Genomic DNA, 19,477 nt, shown 5'->3' with positions numbered 1-19,477 from the left:
TAAAATAACAGACCAAGAATCTTAATGTAAGACTTTCCTTCATTGTAACATACCACTTGGTCCCAAGGTCCAGCCACTTGCCTTGATGAGAACTGCTAATAGTTTTTAAAATGAATTCAACAATTGTTGAATGGCCAACTACTCTTAGTTGGCAACAATAGCCAAAAGTTGCTATGATAAAACACCAGACTGGAAAGTTTTGACAATGGAGAAGAGGAAGTCAAGAAATGAAACACTGCATTAAGAGATTCTTCTGGGGAAAGGAAGTGTTTGTGGCCAGGAGAAAACAAGGTAACTGGGGCCTTGGGAGTTGAAGAGAGCTAACAGAACCAGCCAGACATTTACATAAATGAACTGAAGACACAGTTTGCCATCTGGGCTGGCCTTTTTACTGCTTCTCACCCCTTCTACTCACCAACCTTAAACTTGAGAAGCTACTGCACTTACAGACTAAGAAAACCAAGCCTAAAATTGTGCACACACATATATGTATTTATATTTGTGGATTTGATCACTTGTATAAATTTAGTATACTCCCTCATTCATGACATACTTTGCTTTATGCAATAAACATAAATATCCAGGAGACAGAGCTAAATGAAAATTTGTATTTTGATGAGTAGTGTTGAGTATATATATCTAACAATAGATGTATCACAAATATCAGGGAAAGTATATTAACTGACTAATTAATGATTTGGTATAATTCATGGATAACAGTTCCCAGTGCTTAGCACAATGCCTCATATATGGTAAATGTTCAGTAAGCAATTGTTTTGTTTTGTTTTGTTAAATAGGCTCTGTGCCCTGTGTGGAGCCCAGCTCAGGGCTCAAACTCAGGACCTTGAGATCAAGACCTGAGCTGAGATCAAGACTCAGACGCTTAACTGACTGAGCCACCCAGGCACCCCCAGTGAGCAATTGTAGATCGAAGGGACATAAACATGAATTTTCTATGCCCTGATTAAATATTTTTATTGTCAATGAATGAATTATTACCCCAACAAAGTACTCATTATCTTATTATTAAATTGTTCCCAGAAAGAAGGGATTAAAAGCAACCAGTATTAAATGTAAGTTATCATTTGGGGGTAGACATTGGCCAATATTTGCTAGACTTATATCTTAATGATATAGATTGATCCTATATGGGAGATTAAATCAATGTATGTAGGGGTATATTTTGCAACTACTTCATCTTGGAAGGTTCACTAGAATATTATATTTTAGAAAATCCAATATTTTATGGGTGCTTTATTGAGTTATCTTATGTATCATTTCCCGTAAATATTCCCCAGGCAAAAATAATTATGGTAAAGTACTGCTGCTGTCTAAAGTAGGACACTGAAGTCTTCCTCATTCATTTATCTAAGTACTAAGAAGATCCAGAATTACTTTTGGAAGAAAATCTTGGCTTTGTCTAAAAATAGATTCTTGGCCCATCTCTGCTGGAAGCACTCTGGTCTTCTATTAAAAAATGTGCCTCCTTGGTGGTCTTCATTTTTATAAGAAGGACTCCTCCTACTTTGCCAATTAGTTGATCGTCAGAGCATATCAATTGGTTCTTATTTGGCAAAATAGAATATGTTCATTTCAAAGTCCTACCAAAGAATACATCTTAAACTGTTTATTGCCCAATTCTTATAATCCCTGTAGGGAGAAAAATTATTGGAAGATTGATAGAAGCGTTTCAAGTACATTTCCTCATTTATATTAATTAAGCCTTTTTATTTTGTGTGTTTTTGATGTTTTGACATCAAGGGCCTTGCTGACCCTGGAGAGACTGCCCCTTCTAAGCCACTTCCTAGAGATTATCATTAACAGTGTACCTGTGAGAGCACCTTTCAAATGCAAACCAACCAGTCTGGAGCCCATACCCAAAGACATCCCCTTTATTGGGTTCTCACACTCAGGGCCACTATTCCTCTGCCCTAATCACCCAAGGCCCAGGTACCAGCCTCAGAAACAGCCTCAGAGCCTGCTGACATTATTCAAACTAGCCAATCCTAAACGGGCTTACCCTGCTTCACCTGTTTCTTCTCACAGATAACACAGTAGAATCTCTTAACGTGTTTCTCTCTCATTCTCTCTGCTTCCTGACTGATGCTTCCCTGTGTGGCCCCCTCCTTGCTTTGAGTAACAAGCCATCTTTACGGTGGCAATCACCTCCTAATTTATTGTTTCACCAAACCTGAATAATAAAAAACCTACATTAAAAAAAAAAAGATCTATTTATTTATGAGAGAGAGTACACGCACACACCCAAGTGTGAGGGGTGTCAGGAGGGAGAGGGAGAGAGAATCTCAGGAAGACTTCCCGCTGAGTGTGGAGCCCTATGCTCAGGGCTCGATGCTCAGGGCTCAATCCCAGGACCCTGAGATCATGACCTGAGCAGAAATCAAGAGTTGGAGGCTCAACTGACTGAGGTACCCCAAACCTGCATTTTACCTTTGGAAGCAGACCGGATGTTCAAAATTAAGCCAAGTCTCAAATCTGTTTGAAACTCTCATTAACTTGCTTTTATTGAATTATCTTTTTGACTCATGCCATCCACCTATGTCTCAGGACTTTAAAGGAAATAACAGTGTAAAATCATGATATGAGGTAAAAGTGAAGTTGTTTTTAATGACATAACCCACTATTGTCATGAATGTGCCTTTTATAAATTCATATAAAAGAGATATAGTCTCAAACATACTTCAAATCTCATATTTTACTTTGAGGGATGTATTGCTTAAAATTTACTGAATATACATATACATGTATATTTTTTACTGAACATATATATCTTTTTTTTTTTTTAAGATTTTATTTGTTTATTTGACAGAGATAGACAGCCAGCGAGAGAGAGAACACAAGCAGGGGGAGTGGGAGAGGAAGAAGAGGGCTCCCAGTGGAGGAGCCTGATGTGGGGCTCGATCCCAGGACTCTGGGATCATGCCCTGAGCCGAAGGCAGACGCTTAACGACTGAGCCACCCAGGTGCCCCAGAGCATATATATCTTTTTAATAATATATGGGTTTTCTTCAGTGATCAATTGGAACTGGGTCATACTGGCCTGAGAGCTATTAAATTTTCAGGAATTTTATGTTGGTAGTTTGAAATTGGCCATGGTTGGAGTAATGACACCACGAAAATTTGCAAATACTGCAAACCAGGGCCCCCCTAGTCCCTGTGCAAAGCCAGTTGTTAAACATTATCAGCACACCATTGATACAGTACATTAATTTTCTCACATTCATTTTTATAAATTAGCATACATCTAAATAAACAGGAAATATACTGGTATTTCAGTCTAGTTTACAAGACATATTTTAAAATTCCAATATTTAATGCAACTAAATATGCAGTTTCAGACCAATAACCAAGCTGCATGATTTTATTAGACCTATCAAATGTATTATTCATTTGCTTTTTTGAATGAATAAACAAATGCAACTCGATTCCTTAGGTTAAAGTAAAAAAGTGAAATGAACATGCATTTGCCATTTACAGATGTTCAAGTTTAACTAGATACACAGTTCGTACTGTTTGCTGGTCAGAATGATGAGAGAGAGAATTTCACCATAGGGAAAGGTAAGGCCCAATGACATAAGAACTCCAGAGTTCAGTGAATATTGGAGACCTCTCTGGCTCAAGTTTAGGGGATTAGCTTTATGGCAGAACTACCAGAGAACTGACAGTATCTCATTCATCAGAGTAAAGATAAATCTGAGTGAGACTGGACCAGCTAAAGTCATTCCTTATGAGACCGGATACAGTGTCTCCACCTAATCCACTCCCCTGAAGAGGAATCAGAATCCAAATGGCATCTGGATTTGTGAGGAAATAGTTGTTTGACTTTTTGTTCTGCATCAGTACAGAAGAAGTCAGACCTGCAATTACAAATACAAAAGTCAAGGTTAAAAGAGCTTAAGCATTTATATATTTTCAAACTATATGGCACTTAGATTTTATGACCCAGCGAAGTAATAAAGTCCCTGAAAAATAAGGAAACAATTTCCCTACCTTCTGAGGCATTTGTGAAGCTAGAAACATGAAATCTGGCAAAGTACACTTGTGTATGAATTACCTTCTCCTGCCAATTAACTTTGATGTTGATGATTATCTAGGGACGATAATACATGTGAAATTGGTTTGCTTTGTTATAGGTTTACCTCGCAGCAATGAAATCACACTTCTTTCTACTGTGGGCAAAAACACACATTTATTATCAACTTTTAAAAACTGTACAATGCAGTAGAATTTAACTACGTACACATGGTGGTACTACAGAGCTCTAGAACTTTTTCATCTTGCAAAACTGAAACTCTATATCTGTTGAACAATTTCTCTTTTGCCTCTCTCCCACCCCCGCCCCCTGGCTCCTGGCAACCATCATTCTATTCTGTGTCTAAGAGTTTGACCGTTTCAGATGTCTCATAGAGGTGGAATCATACAGTATTTGTAATTTCGTGACTGGCTCATTTCACTTAGCATAATGCAATCAAGTTTCACCCATGTTGTAGCAGATGACAAGATTTTTTTCCCTTTTTTTTTTTTGTTAAAGGCTGAACAATCTTGCGCTGTATGCATATGCCACATTTTCTTTATCCATTCTTCTGCTGACGGACATTAGGCTTCTTCCACATCTTGGCTCGTATGAATAACAGGGCAATGAACACGAGCGTACACATCTTTCTTCAAGATTCTGTTTTCAATTATTTGGGGTAAATACGCAGAAGTGGGATTACTGGAACATTTGGTAATTCTTTTAAAAATTTTTTGAGGAACTCCATACTGTTTTCCATAGTGGCTGTACCAGTTTACATTCCTGTCATCAAGTATACAAGGGTTTCGCTTTCTTCATAGCCTCATAACAATGAGAATTCTTTTGTTTCTGTTTCTGTTTTTGTTTGTTTTGTTTTCTTTTTGTTTTTTAAAGATTTTATTTATCTATTTGACAGAGAGAGAGACCGCGAGAGAGGGAACACAAGCAAGGGGAGTGTAAGAGGGAGAAGCAGGCTTCCCGCTAAGTAGGGAGCCCGATGCGGGGCTCAATCCCAGGACCCTGGGATCATGACCCTAGCTGAAGGCAGATGCTTAAGGGCTGAGCCACCCAGGGGCCCCTGTTTTTGTTTTGATAATGGCTATTCTAATGCGTGTGAGGTGATTTGCTTTTCCCTGATGACTAGTGATACTGAGCATCTTTTAATATGCTCGGCCGCCATTTGTATAAGATATCTTCTTTGGAGAAAGGTCTATTAGAGTTGTTTGCTCCTTTTGAAATTAATTTTTTTATTGTTGAGTTGTAGGAGTTATTTATTTTGTTATTATTTTTAGGAGTTCTTTATATATTCTGGGTATTAACCTCTTGTCAGATACATGGCTTGCAAGCATTTTTTCCCATTCTGTAGGTTGTTTTTCCACTGTCGATTGTTGCCTTTGCTTCACAGAAATTCTCAATTTAATACAGTCGTATTTGCCTGTTTCTGCTTTTGTTACCTGTGCTTTCAGTGCCATATCCAAGAAATCATAGCCAATTCTAATGTCATGAAGATTTCCCCGTATGTTTTCTTCTAGGAGTTTTATAGATTCAGTTCTTAAGTGTTTAGGTCTTTAATCCATTGTGAGTTAATTTTTGTATATGATGTTAATGTAATGGTCTAACGTCATTCTTTTGCCGCTTTTTATTCTCTTTTCCCACACCATTAGTTGAAGAGACTGTCCTTTCCCCACCTTGTGTAGCCTTGGCACTTTCATTGAAGACCATTTTGTCATATGTGTAAGAGTTTATTTCTGGATTCTCTATTCCCCCGCATTGGTCTATAGATCTTTTTGCTAGTATCATACTATTTTGATTACTGTGGCTTCATAATATGTTTTGAAATCAGAAGGTTTGAGGCCCCCAGCTTTGTTTTTCTTAAGATGAAATCATACCTTTAACAACGAAAATGAAATAATGAAAATTGACTGTGAGACAATCACACTTCTAACAATGAAAACTGGCTTTGAGACAATACTCTGTGTCGGCCTCTTATACATTTTTACCTAGTATGGTAGTGACAGCTTCCCATTGTGTAATGAAACTGTGCAGTATTACCTACTACATGGTAAACAGTGATTGTTTTTATTTGTATGGTGTTTATTGTATAATAAGTACTAGAGCACTGATAACCAATACTATGACAATAATGATGTGCCATTAAAAATGACAAAGAAAACAATCACGTGAATTATGCATCAAAATGAATGTAATCCTCTTCCAAGCACATGCAAATAATGCTAAGAACTATCCTTTAGAGCTCCTCTTCAGTATGAACTAGCCTCTGATCTAGTCAAGGAGCCGCTTAATAAAACTGGATTCACTACTTTCATTTCTCATATCATATTTAACTATGAATGGCTTTATATTGTTTACAAACGTCAAATTCCATTTCAAAGAATGAACACATTCATTATTAAGTAGACTTAGGAAATTGATTTGAGGTAAGAATTGTTTGGATACAAATAAATTTTGGACATACTTGTTTAAAAATCACTCACATTGCCTGATACGTACTTATTTATATATATAAAAAGTTTTGACTAATTGTGAGACATCTTAGATAATAAATAAACTGACAAAGTCAAGTGTTTACAGAGGTTACCTGCCCATGAGTACCTCACATATTTCCTTCTAATGTTTTAGATATGTCAAATCAGGCAAAGAATTACTTCTATACATGTGTTTATCTTCACTGCATTCCAAAAAGAATTTTAAGCATGGTATAGGTAACTCTAGCCCCAGTCACAGATTCTATAAATCCCAATACAAAGTGAAATTATTGGTCTAATATTCTGATATTTTGATGAAACACATTTATCATTTCCAACTCTGTTTACTAATAGTGTACAGGTTCTCACATAACTGTAAAAATCTGAACTACTCCACTTAGTTTTAGCTTACCAATTCTTAGGCTATAATGAGAATTAGCCCTGACCTATCTGTCTAGTACCTTACGAGAACCATTCAGTGGTAGACAACAGTGTTAATCAATAAAATCAACTCGATTTGAAATATGGGAATCATACTAGATCTAGGCAATAAATTGTGGGACTGTGGACTTTATTATAGATTGGCCAAAGATTTTTTTCTTACAGCTGTATTGAGATATAATATACATACCATACATCTCATCCACTTAAAGTGTACCTATCAATGTGTTTTAGTATATTCATAAGGTTGTGGGATCACCACCATGAAGTTTAGAACATTTTTTATCCTTTAAAAGAAACTTCATACCCATTAGCTGTCACTCACCAGCCCCCCACCTCCCCAGGCTTAAGCAACAGCTAGTCTAATTTCTGTCTCTATAGATTTGCCTATTCTGACATTTTGTGTAAATGGAATTCTGCAATATGTAGCCTTTTGCGATCAACTTCTATCATTGAGCTTAATGTTTTCAAGCTTTATTCATTTGTATAGAAATACAATATTTTTTTTATTTATTCATCCTTTGGTGGACATTTGTGTTGCTTTCCCTTTTTGGCTATTTGTTAATAATGGTGTTATGAACATTCCTGTGTATAGCCCAAAGATTGCTGATGTAAGTGTTTGAAAATAAGGGAAACCTTATGGATGTCTGACATTGTAAAAAGAACATTATGCTTCAACAGAAAACTATACATTGTTTAGATCACATTCCTTCAGGTATCTGATTCTAGTTCTTCATTATTGTTGAGCTAGTTTACAACTCTTTAAAGTGTAGGTGGCTGATAACAATGCAAAATAATTCCCATCTGTAGACCTATACATTCTGTCAGATAGAGAGGTTCACCCGCCTTCTCTCCCTCACTGGGGAACAGGCCACTTTTGCTTTCATATATACATTAATTTCAATATTTCTGATTTATAGATGTGTGTTTTTTTTTTTTAAAATATCTCTCTTGAATTGGTTGCAATATCTTGCCAGTTTACTCATTAATGAATCAAATAAAATCATTAACACATTTTTATTTTTAAATCTATATGATAGTTATGATTTTACCTTTTTTGAAAATGATCTGTGAACAACATGCTCAATATTTGTCTGCCTCCAAAACTTCTGCATTTTCTGGTGGAATTAGAGTTTCAGTGGTTCTGAGAAGTACCTTCCAGTTGGTCAAAATGTTTCTGAAATCTCAACAAAAGTAGCTAACATATCACTGTACTCTCAAATTTAAATACATTCTAAGAGATTAAAATTTTCCTGTGTAGTTTTGAAGTTAGAGGTAAGTTTTGAGCAGAAGGACTCAGGAGTCTTCTCAATTCTTAGAAATGTGAGTACCATATTTATAAGTTTTTCTAGCCTACTTGGACCCATGTAGAGAGCCAGTCAGGACAGTAACTACAAAGCAATAGTTGTCATGATTTTCTTAACCAGAAAGCCAAGTGTAGACTTCCATAACCAAAAATATAGCAGGGAAGATGGAGTAGCATTGTTTCTTATACCTCCTACTCATGGTCCCAGAAGCTCCCCCCCATAGATGACAACACTCTACATAGCAGTAACCAAATAGTGAGTCAAGAATGAGAACTGTAGTTATATACTGGACAGTAGCAGCTTATTAGATTCTAATATCACTTGCATCATCTAGTTAGTGTTTCCCAAACATCCATCCTCAGTCCAGCTGCTCAACAGTATCACCTTTGGAACATTTTGGAATTTACTAGATTCCACCCTAGAGATTCTTATTGGGATGGCTGGCATACAACCCAGGCATTTGAATCTGATCAAGCTCTCTAGGTGATTCTGATTTTCTTTTTTTCTTGTTTAAAAAAAATTTTTTTTCGAAGATTTTGTTTCTTTATTTGAGAGTGAGAGGCAGAGATAGCAACAGAGATAGCGAGAGAGAGCATGACAAGTGGGGAGGAGAGGGAGAAGCAGGCTCCCTGCTCGCAGGGGCTCAATCCCAGCACCCCAACCTGAGCCAAAGGCAGACGCTTTATTTATTTATTTATTTATTTATTTATTTATTTATTTATAAAGATTTTATTTATTTATTTGACAGAGAGAAAGAGAGCATGAACAGGGTGCAGGGGAAGAGAGGGAGGGAGAAGCGGACTTCCTGCTGAGCAAGGAGCCTGATATCCCAGGACCCTAGGATCCTGACCTGAGCCGAAGGCTGACGCTTAACTGACTGAGCCACCCAGGCGCTCCTAGGTGATTCTGATTTTCACACAAGGTTTGGAAGCAGTGGGTACAATACTACTAAGAAAGAAAAATACTTTCTAAATATTGCATTATAATTTATGTGTTTTCTTATATTGCCCTCCAAGCATCACTTACCAAGCCAAGGATAACTAATGTTCATTGTTCATGCCTCGCAAAATGCCAGGGTAATTAAATCCGGATAATCAAATTTTCTTACGAGCGAGGAATATAGCAGAGTCTTATGATTTAATAAAGATTCTATAAGCTACACGCCTGGTTTTCTTTTGAACTTAACTAATATACCAGGCATTTACTTTTTTTTCTTTTAATTTCTAAATCCTACCAAGAACTAGTCAAAATTGATTGTGTATTTGATTTCTGCATGGTGAGTCTAAAAGATAGTAATTTCTAAGAAACATTTTGTGACGGTTCTGAATTGTTTGTTTCTTATATTTTTTAGGTTTTACATACCCAAACGCATGGTTAGAATCTTGCAGAGAAGTCTTATCTTCCATAGTTGGAGAAAATTTTACTTAGAGCAAAATAAAAGTCATTATAGTATGCATTGACCTTGTGATTCAAAAATTTCAGAGAAGCGATCAGAAAGGTTTCAGTGAGGTGATGATTATGTACAAATATTTCGGAAACCGTGTTTATATGTAAATATGTAAGTTTCTGGGTCAGCACTCATCCAAGAGTCTCTCAGTGTCAATTTTAAGCTTAGTGTTAGATTTTTGAAGGTGCATTTGCTTTCAGAAAATAAAGCTACAACACATAATAAATGACTATTTATTTATGCATCTAAATGCCTCATTTGGCTTTGGTCCAACTCTCCTCTAGGTGAGCATGTGGTAGTCTATCATTTGGTTGTATGTAGCTGGCTTTGCTTAATTTCTAAGGCTCTTGAGATGAGCTCAACTTATGAACTTGCAAAATATGTATACTTTGCTAAATTATAGCACACTGTACTTAAATGCATGTAATTTATTATAAGAAAATTATTCAGGTTTCACAAAATCATGTCAGAGGAGCTTTTTAAATTCTAGAGCAAAGCAAAAATTCTTTAAAAATCCACGAAATTCAGTATTCTTCCCTTTAAAGCTACAACAGGTCAATCTACATTCCTGGCAAAGATGATATCTTCTTTTTGTTTTGTTGAAACTGTAGTATTTAACTCCCTTCTAAAATTTTAATTAATATCAGCTCAATTTCATCTCACATTAATGTGTTTGTTTCTATTCTCAGTATCATAAAACATGAATTTCATTTCCTTTGAGGATCCAGCTAGGTATTAGGCAGTTTTCAACTGTTCACTCTGCTGTTTCCGTAGTCGTAAAATAAATAAGATAGTTAGATTCTTGTTTAAGTTTTCGCCACAATTCAACATGGGAAAGAATAGCATATGGTCTTTTTTGCATGGACATATAACACCTTGGTGTCCACGGCTTTCTTTTAAAAGGGAATAAACACTTGGCTTGTAAGGCAGAGAATTATTAATGTAGAATTTAACAGTATTTTTCCTTAATTAGACAAAAATCAAGAGCAGGATTACGATACAAGATTTCTAGACTAACTGGTTTCTTTATTTTAACTTATACAAATACATTTTTAAAAAACTACAATCTCTTAACTTCAGTTTGAAAGTTTGTTTTCTTCTAACAATAACAAGAAAGCCCAGAAAGTACGTGATCCATCTACACATTTAGACTCTAATCAAAGACACTAGTTGAGTGAAAAAATTTGTCGTGGCTTAATCAAGAAACTAACTCTAAGGCCAGCAACACTTCCAAATACAGTTACAGTGCTGCGTACTGTCCTAGGACATGAACAAGAGTGTGGGTCGCTCTAGATCTGCCCACTGATTAGGAGAAGCACTTGTTCATTACTCATCCAATTCAAAAATTGAAGTGTGTAGAAATATGTAAAGCATTATGATATATTTTCAAACTTCATTTTAAAATAATGGTAGCTGATGAAAGTCTATGCTGGACATCAGGATTATAGCTAAGAACCTATGGAAAATGTACTAACAATTCAGAACAAATTTTTTATTATTTCTTTTTTAAAAAATTTATTTGAGAGAGAGCACAGAGTGGAGGGGCAGAGGGAGAGGGAGAGAAAGTTTTTTTTTTTTTAAAGATTTTATTTATTTATTCGACAGAGACAGAGTCAGCCAGCGAGAGAGGGAACACAAGCAGGGGGAGTGGGAGAGGAATTAGCAGGCTCATAGCAGAGGAGCCTGATGTGGGGCTTGATCCCATAACGCTGGGTTCACGCCCTGAGCTGAAGGCAGACACCTAACCGCTGTGCCACCCAGGCACCCCAAGAGAGGGAGAGAAAGTCTTAAGCAGACTCTGAGCTGAGTGCAGAGCCCGTCTTGGGGCTTGATCCCATTTCTAAGGTAAAAGAATAATGAATATGAATTCCAGTAAAATGTTTTCAATTTGAATCTCAATTTGACACTTTGCTGTTTTTTCAGTGAAGGATTACCATGCCTCTCCCATTTTGTTTCTGTCTTGAAATATAAAATTATTCTGAAGCAGAGTAGACATGTCAATCCCAAAGATGCCAGAGTTCAGGTGCACTTTGTGGGCGGAGGATTGGCAGATAGAATACCACCACCAGAATCGTTCTGCCAGAGGGGCTAATCTGCTGAAAGTAAAATGGGCTTCTGTAGAAACAGGTAAACACCTCACACTTGTTTTTTAAACATGCAATTTATACCATTATAAAACTGAAAACTGAGAAGAATGGTTACAGCAACTATTGTTTTGAACTTAGAAGCAGTGACAGTAATGAAAACATCATACCAATGTCTAGTCCAATAAAACTCTTGATTTACTGTGTTTTGTGTGGGCAACCAAATAAAGTAAAAATAGGGAAAAAAGAGAAGATGCATCACTTTGGCCCAAACACACTGTAAATTTACTGTGCTTTATTTGTAGAGCTAAGAAGTTAATAACAACTTAACAAATGACTTTAGGAATCCCAAGAAGTTCTATAGTTTATTACTTTCAAATAAAAGTAAATACTCAAACCCATCATAAGACAGCCTACTTTTAGGCTGAACAGCCAAGATACTGGATGTATTGTAGAATGAAAAATGGATCAAGATGATTGTATAAATTTTCAGTGGCGTGCCCAAACCATGAATGTAGGTAGAAAGCAATGCTGAATCATTATCAATTTATTTGGGCAGAAATGACACCTTCTAGATTAGAAAATCTGTTTATTGATTTAAGCTTAATTTTATAGCTAGTATCACAAAATCGGACTGATGATAGAGATCTCTGATGTATTCTGAATGTAAGCCTGAGGACTCTATCATTGTTTTACAGAAATAAATTTCATCTGTACAACAGAATGTGTGCGAAATACCAAAAGACTAAAACACAGACTTATTGACAGACTTAAATTTTTATCCTTAAACAGGGATGGTTATTTTAAAAGAAGGACCTTTAAGATACCTGAATACCAACATTTACATCTGAAGGGGACAAAGAACTCTGGTATTTGCAAATGTGAAATAAGCAGTTATAAATACACGTTTGGTAACCAAGTTATTTCATTACTATCAGCACATTTTTCTTATTAGTATTGGTAAAGAAACAGTAGTAGGAGGAAAATACCTTTTTATGCTAAAGCTATGTGTAAGCTTACTGATACAAATTGCTCTTCCATTACTTCCTGTGTTCCATAAAGAGATTTTTGTAGAGACCTTTAACTTTGCTCTATTCTTTTCTCTTCATGACCTTCTGTTAACATTCAATTAGCCAGACGCCTTCCTGCATTAAATTATGGAGTGATATGCAGTCTTCAGGCTTACCTTAGTTAATATTACCTAGTCTTAACATTTGATTCAGGCTTGATTTAGGCTTAATTTGATAACTGCACCCAATATTTCACTTACACTTGTCAATAATATAATTCTTGGACTAGTTACTCACAATATCCATTATAAGAACTTTAAAAATATATTGAGAAAACCCCTAAGACAACATAGAATATACCTTTTTTTTTTTCTGAAGATTTTATTTATTTATTTTAGAGAGAGAGAGAGCTTGTGAGCTGGAGGGGCAAAGAGGGAGGAAGAAGAGCCTGAGAAAGAATCTGAAGCCAACTCCTCACTGAGTAGGGCCCGAATCACATGACCTGGAATTATGACCTGAGCTGAAATTAAGAGTCTGCTGCTTGACAGACTGAGCCACCCAGGTGTCCCTACATTTTGTTGTTTTTATCTACTAATCTTATGGTCCATTTTTACTAAGGAACTAAGAATAATAGTCCACAGTATTCTCCAGGACTTATGAGAGAAATCGTATGTGAAAATCATCTCCCCCAATGCATTGTAGTTTGTATACCATGCATGTCAATACTAAACATCACCTTTTACATCTTAACGCTGCTCCAGCCCCTTTCCAACTGGAACACGCAAAGCTTATGACCTTGAATCCTCAATACATCAGTGATCTATTGAACTAAGTTTTAACCCTTATAAAGTCAATATACCTTTTTTAATTGATAGAAATGCAAATGATGTCTAGGATAGCACTGTCCAAAAGAAATTTCTGTGATGGAAATGTCCAGTAGGGTAGCCACTAACCACTGAGTCCTTCAAATGTGGCTAGTGGGACTAAGGAACTGAATTAATTGTGTTTAATTCTAAGTAATTTAAATAGCCACAAGTGTTGGATTAGTACTGGTCTAGTAGACCCTTGAAACAGGTAAGTGTTAGAACTGGAAAGTAGATTGTGGGCAATCAAGAAATCTTAAAATTATCAGCATTATGTTTTAAAAACTCTATCATTCATTCCTTCAGTATGAATTTTTCCAGAAGGTTCATAAAAAAAAAAAAACAACAAAAAACCCAAAGCAACCAAATTCTTTAGGTTGCTTTTCTGTATGAATCATCTTTTTGCAAAGAGGTGTAAGACTGATTTTATTGCCAACTCTGCCCCCTCTTCTACAGACAGAACTCAGTGATTAGGTTCTTGCATTTATTTAGGTTATTCTCCTAAAAAACATGGTTTCCATACTGCAAATAAATGACAGGAACTTTTCCACTAAATTATCCCAGACAGCACAAATGTTCTTTCCAAAAGTGGAGACTGGAACCACAGCCCCCTCACATTGCCTGCTACATCTGTTTATGCTTATAGAAGTGACATCCACTTTGTAGACAGAGAATGCCAATTTCTTGGGAAAGCACCCAGAATTTGGTGAGCCTGAAGAAAAAAATTCACTGTTCAAAATAAAAGATACTAAGAATTGAGTAGCTACAAAGGCCTTTTGAAATTAAGTGAGAAGAGATTTTGCTCCCAGAGTCTAGATTCTGTATACGGACTTGCTGGAGTTCATATCCAACTACAATCTTTTACTGGTTGATAAAGCTATGGGTAAGTTACAAAACCTAAACCTCAGTTTTCCCATCTGGGAAATGCAGATAATAATAGTTCTGTTGGGAAAACTTGTTTAAGACTTTGAAATGGGCAAATATCCTTGGTTGTCCTTTCAATGGAAGGCTGGATGTTATCTACAGGACTCTGGTTTTTTGGTTCTACAGTAGTCTGCGCCTTTGACCTTTGACCAGGCCATTTTACCATTTTATAGGCTGTAGAAACTAATGGTAATGTAAATGTTATCTATAGAAATGCAAAATTACTTGTTTTTTAGAGATACCATTACCTCCCGGTAGAACAGATAATTCAAAACATTACATTTTTGTGCCTTAAGCAGTTTTCACCTCTTTACTAATTGTCCATAAGGTCTGCTTTTCATATCCCTGTTTGAATGGGTTGTAACATCTTGCGATTCTCTCCCTGAGTCAAATGATATTTCTGGCACTTTTAATTTTATATTTCTATGAGAGTTATGGTTTTACCTCTTGAAAAATTATCCTTTAGTCATTTCTACCCTATGGAGTCTTTGGGAGGATTGGTTTAAAGATCCACATTGTCATCAGTTTTATATTTTGCCGCAAGGCTGTAACATTTCCGGTATCTTTTTGGGGAGGGGGAGGAAGGGGGACTGAGGGTGGGGGTCTGAAAAACTCTGAGAGAAGACCTCTTCGTCCTCTTCCTTTTAACAGTGGAGACTTGAGGTCGAGGTGGGTGTCAGGCGGGTCACAGTGGCCTAGGTGTTGGCCTTCCGGGCCTGGAGAGTGGCCTGGGGCTTTAGATGCCCTGGGGTCATGAAGTTAACTGCAGACTTTGTGGTGGCCCAGCAGCCAGCCGACCGATAGCCCAGTTTCCGCTGAGCCAACCCCCTAAGCAGCAAGGCGGACAGGCCCCAGAAGGGCAGGCCTTGCCCCAGGCCGGGGAGGCCCCTAGCCCACGGCCGAGGGGGTGGGGCGGCCTCGCCTCGGCCGGTGTTTCTCGCCCTCCGTTGGCCGCCAGAGGCTCCCTCTCTCTCTCCCTCTCCTGGGATTTTGCTGCCGGGCTCCCTCTTTCTGCGGCCCTAGAGTTAATCCCATCAGCCGAGGTGAGGCACCTGTTACCCTGGGCCTTCCTCACCCCCGCAGCCTCTACCCCACTACACCCCAGCTCCCGGGCGGCCCAAACGGCCCGGCGCGGGTGACCGCACGTGGGCCAAGCCCCTTCCGCGCCGCGACCCCCGCCCCAGGCCGGCCCGAGTGTGCGAGCGTGTCGCGGCCCGGGCCGCCGCCCGCCCGCAATGGCGTTGGGGAGCGCAGCGCGCCTCCCGGGGCCGCCCGCCGCGGGCTGGGCGCGCGTGGGGGCCGCGGCGCGAGTGGAAGCGGCCGCCGCAGCCGCCCTCCGCGCTGCGCTGTGAGCGGCGGGTGGAGGGGCGCCGAGCCGGCCGGCGCGGATAGACCCGCGGCCACCGTGGGGCGGGGGGCGCCTCTGAGGAGGGGGGTGGGAGCCGCGGCCGCCCGACCCTCCCCGCCGGCAGCGGCTCCCGCTCGGGTAAGGGGGAGGCTGTGCGCGGGGCGAGGAGTTGGGGAGGGTGGAGATGAAGAGGAAAAAAATCGGGATGTACAAAGGCTGAGTTGCAGGCTGGGGGTGGGGGTGGGTTGTGGTTGGGGAGCGATAGGTTGAGGATCGGAGGCATTATCAGTGGGATCTATTGTTTCCTGGCACATTGGGAGGAAAAACAAAGGGATTTATTATCATTACCCTGTAATTTTTTTTCTTTTTCTTTTTTTAATGTGGCCAGGGAGCTCGGCTTTCCCCGTGCCACACTGGGATCCGCCTGGCAGCCGCCGGGAGCCGCAGCCAATGTGTTAGGACTTCAGGTGCTTTTTGGCACAAAGCTAGACTGCGACCTCCTACCATAGCGCTTGGCGTCACCTGCTCTCCCGGCCCTGCCCCGGGGCCGAGGGATTGCGTCCCGAAGCAGGCTTGGGAACCGGCTGCCTCTCAAGTTGGTGTTATTTATGTTTGTCTTTTGTGAGGGCAGGTTTTGAGTCCCCCGGCGGCGGCCCCATCTCCCCCGCCCCCTTGGGTTCGAATTGGCCGGGGAGGGAGTGGGGTGTATGTGTAGGGGGGAGGGGAGGGTGTGTGAGGCTTAAACAAATGTCAGGGTACAAGGAGATTGTCGATGCTTTACAAAAAAACAGGCACCACACTCTCCAGCCTTTCTTGTTTGTCTGCATGGGCCATGCATGCGTGCTGGGCCAGAAGCCGAGTTTGGAGGCGGGTTAAGTGAAAGTGTGTGCTTCCTCAGCTGCTTGTGCGTGAGGGTGATATGGCTCGGCCTAATATTAAAAGACCAAACAAAGCAAAAACAAAATGAAAAATCTTTGGAACTACATTGTCTGCGCCTCAGCAGATCTTGAAGTATTTGATTACTGGCATATTGGTACAAAATCCAGCTGTGGGCTAGTGGAGACCAGCAAGCATGCCTTGCGTTGCATTCTGAGCTTGTAGTAAGAGGCAAATGGGAGTAAACAAATCAGGGCTATGAAAAAGAGGTTTCATGTTATATTTGCTTTTTGATCGTCACGTTCTCCTGCATTTATTCCCATGATATTCTCCATCTCACTCTGTAATTAGTAGTGTCCACTCTTAGGAAACTTGCAAATATTAGATGTGAGAGCACTTAGAGTGAAACTTATTTTCATGTAAGAACTTTCTTCTGCTTGTTTTGGTCTGAAAATGTACTTAATGTTGCTTTGGGGATGCTTTAAACGTGAATATTGGACCAGAGAGAGTGAAATAAGCCTCTGTAGGCATATTTTGGACTTTGAAAACGTAGATTCCAAACTTTTAATTGTGCTTATACAGAAAATAAATTCTACCTGATGTGGAGCGTCCCAAATGAAATCCATTTTTCTGAACAGTTTGATGATATCTTAAAATATCTGTGAACTGCTGGTTTCTTTGAAGGTCATTCACAAAAGCAACAGAAACTTAGGCTAAAGTAGTGTACTTCTACTTATGTGTAACTTGTGTGTGTGTTAGTGTGTGATTTCTGTAGTGATCTCCAAATTGTGTTTGAAACATTTGTGTTACCAAAGACCAATCAGAGGTATAACTTTTAAATTCTTGGCTTTTTAAATTCCAATTTCAGTAAGTAATTTTTTTTTTCTGTTTGACATATGGCTAAGCCATTTTGAAAAGTGTATTATTAGTTAACTAAACTTAAGTTCAAATAAGTAAATGAATTTAGAAATTCATTCTTTTCTATTACAGATGAACCTCTAGTCTTGCTTTGAAAAAGCCATTTTGTGTAGCTCTTGACTGAATAATTTCCTAATACACCCGTTGGGAGGATCACTGATACAGTATGCCATTTGAGAGGTACTTTTTCTTGACCAAGTACTGGTGATTAGAGAAGAGAGGTGTTTTGTTTTTGTTTTTTGTTTTTTGCTTTTTTCCTGATCATTATGAACATTGGCTTTTCACCCCTGGAGTAAAAATGTTGAAAACCGAGTCTTCAGGTGAACGAACCACTCTCAGAAGTGCCTCTCCTCACAGGAATGCTTATAGAACTGAGTTCCAGGCACTGAAAAGTACCTTTGACAAACCCAAGTCAGATGGGGAACAAAAAACAAAAGAAGGTGAGGGCTCCCAGCAGAGCAGGGGGAGGAAATATGGCTCCAACGTCAACAGAATTAAAAATCTATTTATGCAGATGGGTATGGAACCCAATGAAAATGCTGCAGTTATTGCCAAAACAAGGGGGAAAGGTGGACCTTCATCTCCACAGAGAAGAATGAGGCCCAAAGAATTTCTGGAAAAAACAGATGGCTCGGTTGTTAAGTTGGAGTCCTCTGTTTCAGAACGAATCAGTAGATTTGACACAATGTACGATGGCCCTTCATATTCTAAGTTCACAGAAACTCGGAAGATGTTTGAGAGAAGCGTGCATGAATCAGGACAAAACAACCGCTATTCCCCAAAGAAAGAGAAAGCTGGAGGGAGTGAACCTCAGGATGAATGGGGTGGCTCAAAGTCCAACAGAGGCAGTACCGATTCCTTGGACAGCCTTAGCTCCCGGACAGAGGCTGTCTCCCCAACTGTGAGTCAACTGAGTGCAGTATTTGAGAACACCGATTCCCCCAGTGCCATCATTTCGGAGAAGGCTGAGAACAACGAATACTCAGTGACTGGGCATTATCCCCTGAATCTGCCATCTGTTACTGTTACGAATCTTGACACCTTTGGTCACCTTAAGGATTCTAATTCTTGGTCTCCTCCAAGCAAACACGGCGATGATGCAGAGGATGCTCAGAAGGGTCATGCAGCTCCAGCACCAGAAGTGGCTTTAAAAAGTATCTCTCTAGCCTCAATGCCCAGTGAAGAGACACAGCAGAGCAAGGAAGCCGAGGACTCCGCATCTAACGAAGAGACTCCTGTCAGCATCGACAGAGACATTCCTGAAGACACTTGTGCTGAAAATAAGGCAATGCCAGAGTCTGAAATCCCTTCACCACAAAATGAACCTTTAGAAGACGCCGAAGCTAATTCAGTTGGGAGCGAGGCAGCAATGCATCAGAAGAAAGAACTTGCAGGTGGTGATTTTACCTCTGCTGATGCTTCTGGATCCAGGTGTGGAAAGGAAGTACCTGAAGATTCAGATCATTTTGAGAGCTCCCATGTTTACATGCACAGTGACTATAACGTATACAGGGTAAGATCCAGGTATAATTCAGACTGGGGAGAGACAGGCACTGAGCAGGATGAGCAGGAAGAGAGTGATGAAAACAATTACTATCAACCTGATATGGAATACTCGGAAATCGTTGGATTGCCAGAAGAAGAAGACATCCCAGCAAATAGGAAAATTAAGTTTAGTAGTGCTCCAATTAAGGTAAGTATGTTTTCTCAGTTTGTTTTTGAAGTTTTTTTCTAAGTTTGGTT

At 39.2% G+C, this 19,477-nt stretch overlaps 1 protein-coding gene across 13 annotated transcripts in view; it reads left to right on the top strand.

The window, feature by feature from the left end:
• PPP1R9A (protein phosphatase 1 regulatory subunit 9A) overlaps positions 1–19,477 on the top strand; it is a 362,801-nt gene that overhangs the window by 47,215 nt on the left and 296,109 nt on the right. For 10 of the 13 annotated variants that reach the window (XM_087861071.1, XM_087861070.1, XM_087861066.1 and 7 more), the window contains exons 1-2: positions 15,495–15,635; positions 17,807–19,427. In XM_087861071.1, coding sequence (XP_087717197.1) covers positions 18,033–19,427 — 1,395 coding nt within the window. In that variant the 5' untranslated portion in view covers positions 15,495–15,635; positions 17,807–18,032. Of the gene's footprint in view, positions 1–15,494; positions 15,636–15,966; positions 16,079–17,806; positions 19,428–19,477 lie in introns of those variants that run through there. The other 3 variants (XM_045793220.2, XM_045793219.2, XM_045793218.2) reach the window with 2 other exon arrangements.

The sequence above is a fragment of the Ursus americanus genome, chromosome 3, assembly GCF_024610735.1.
Source record: "Ursus americanus isolate L20-20 chromosome 3, mUrsAme1.1.p, whole genome shotgun sequence".
Classification (NCBI taxonomy): Eukaryota; Metazoa; Chordata; class Mammalia; order Carnivora; family Ursidae; genus Ursus; species Ursus americanus.
This window is presented reverse-complemented; position numbering and strand designations above follow the sequence as displayed.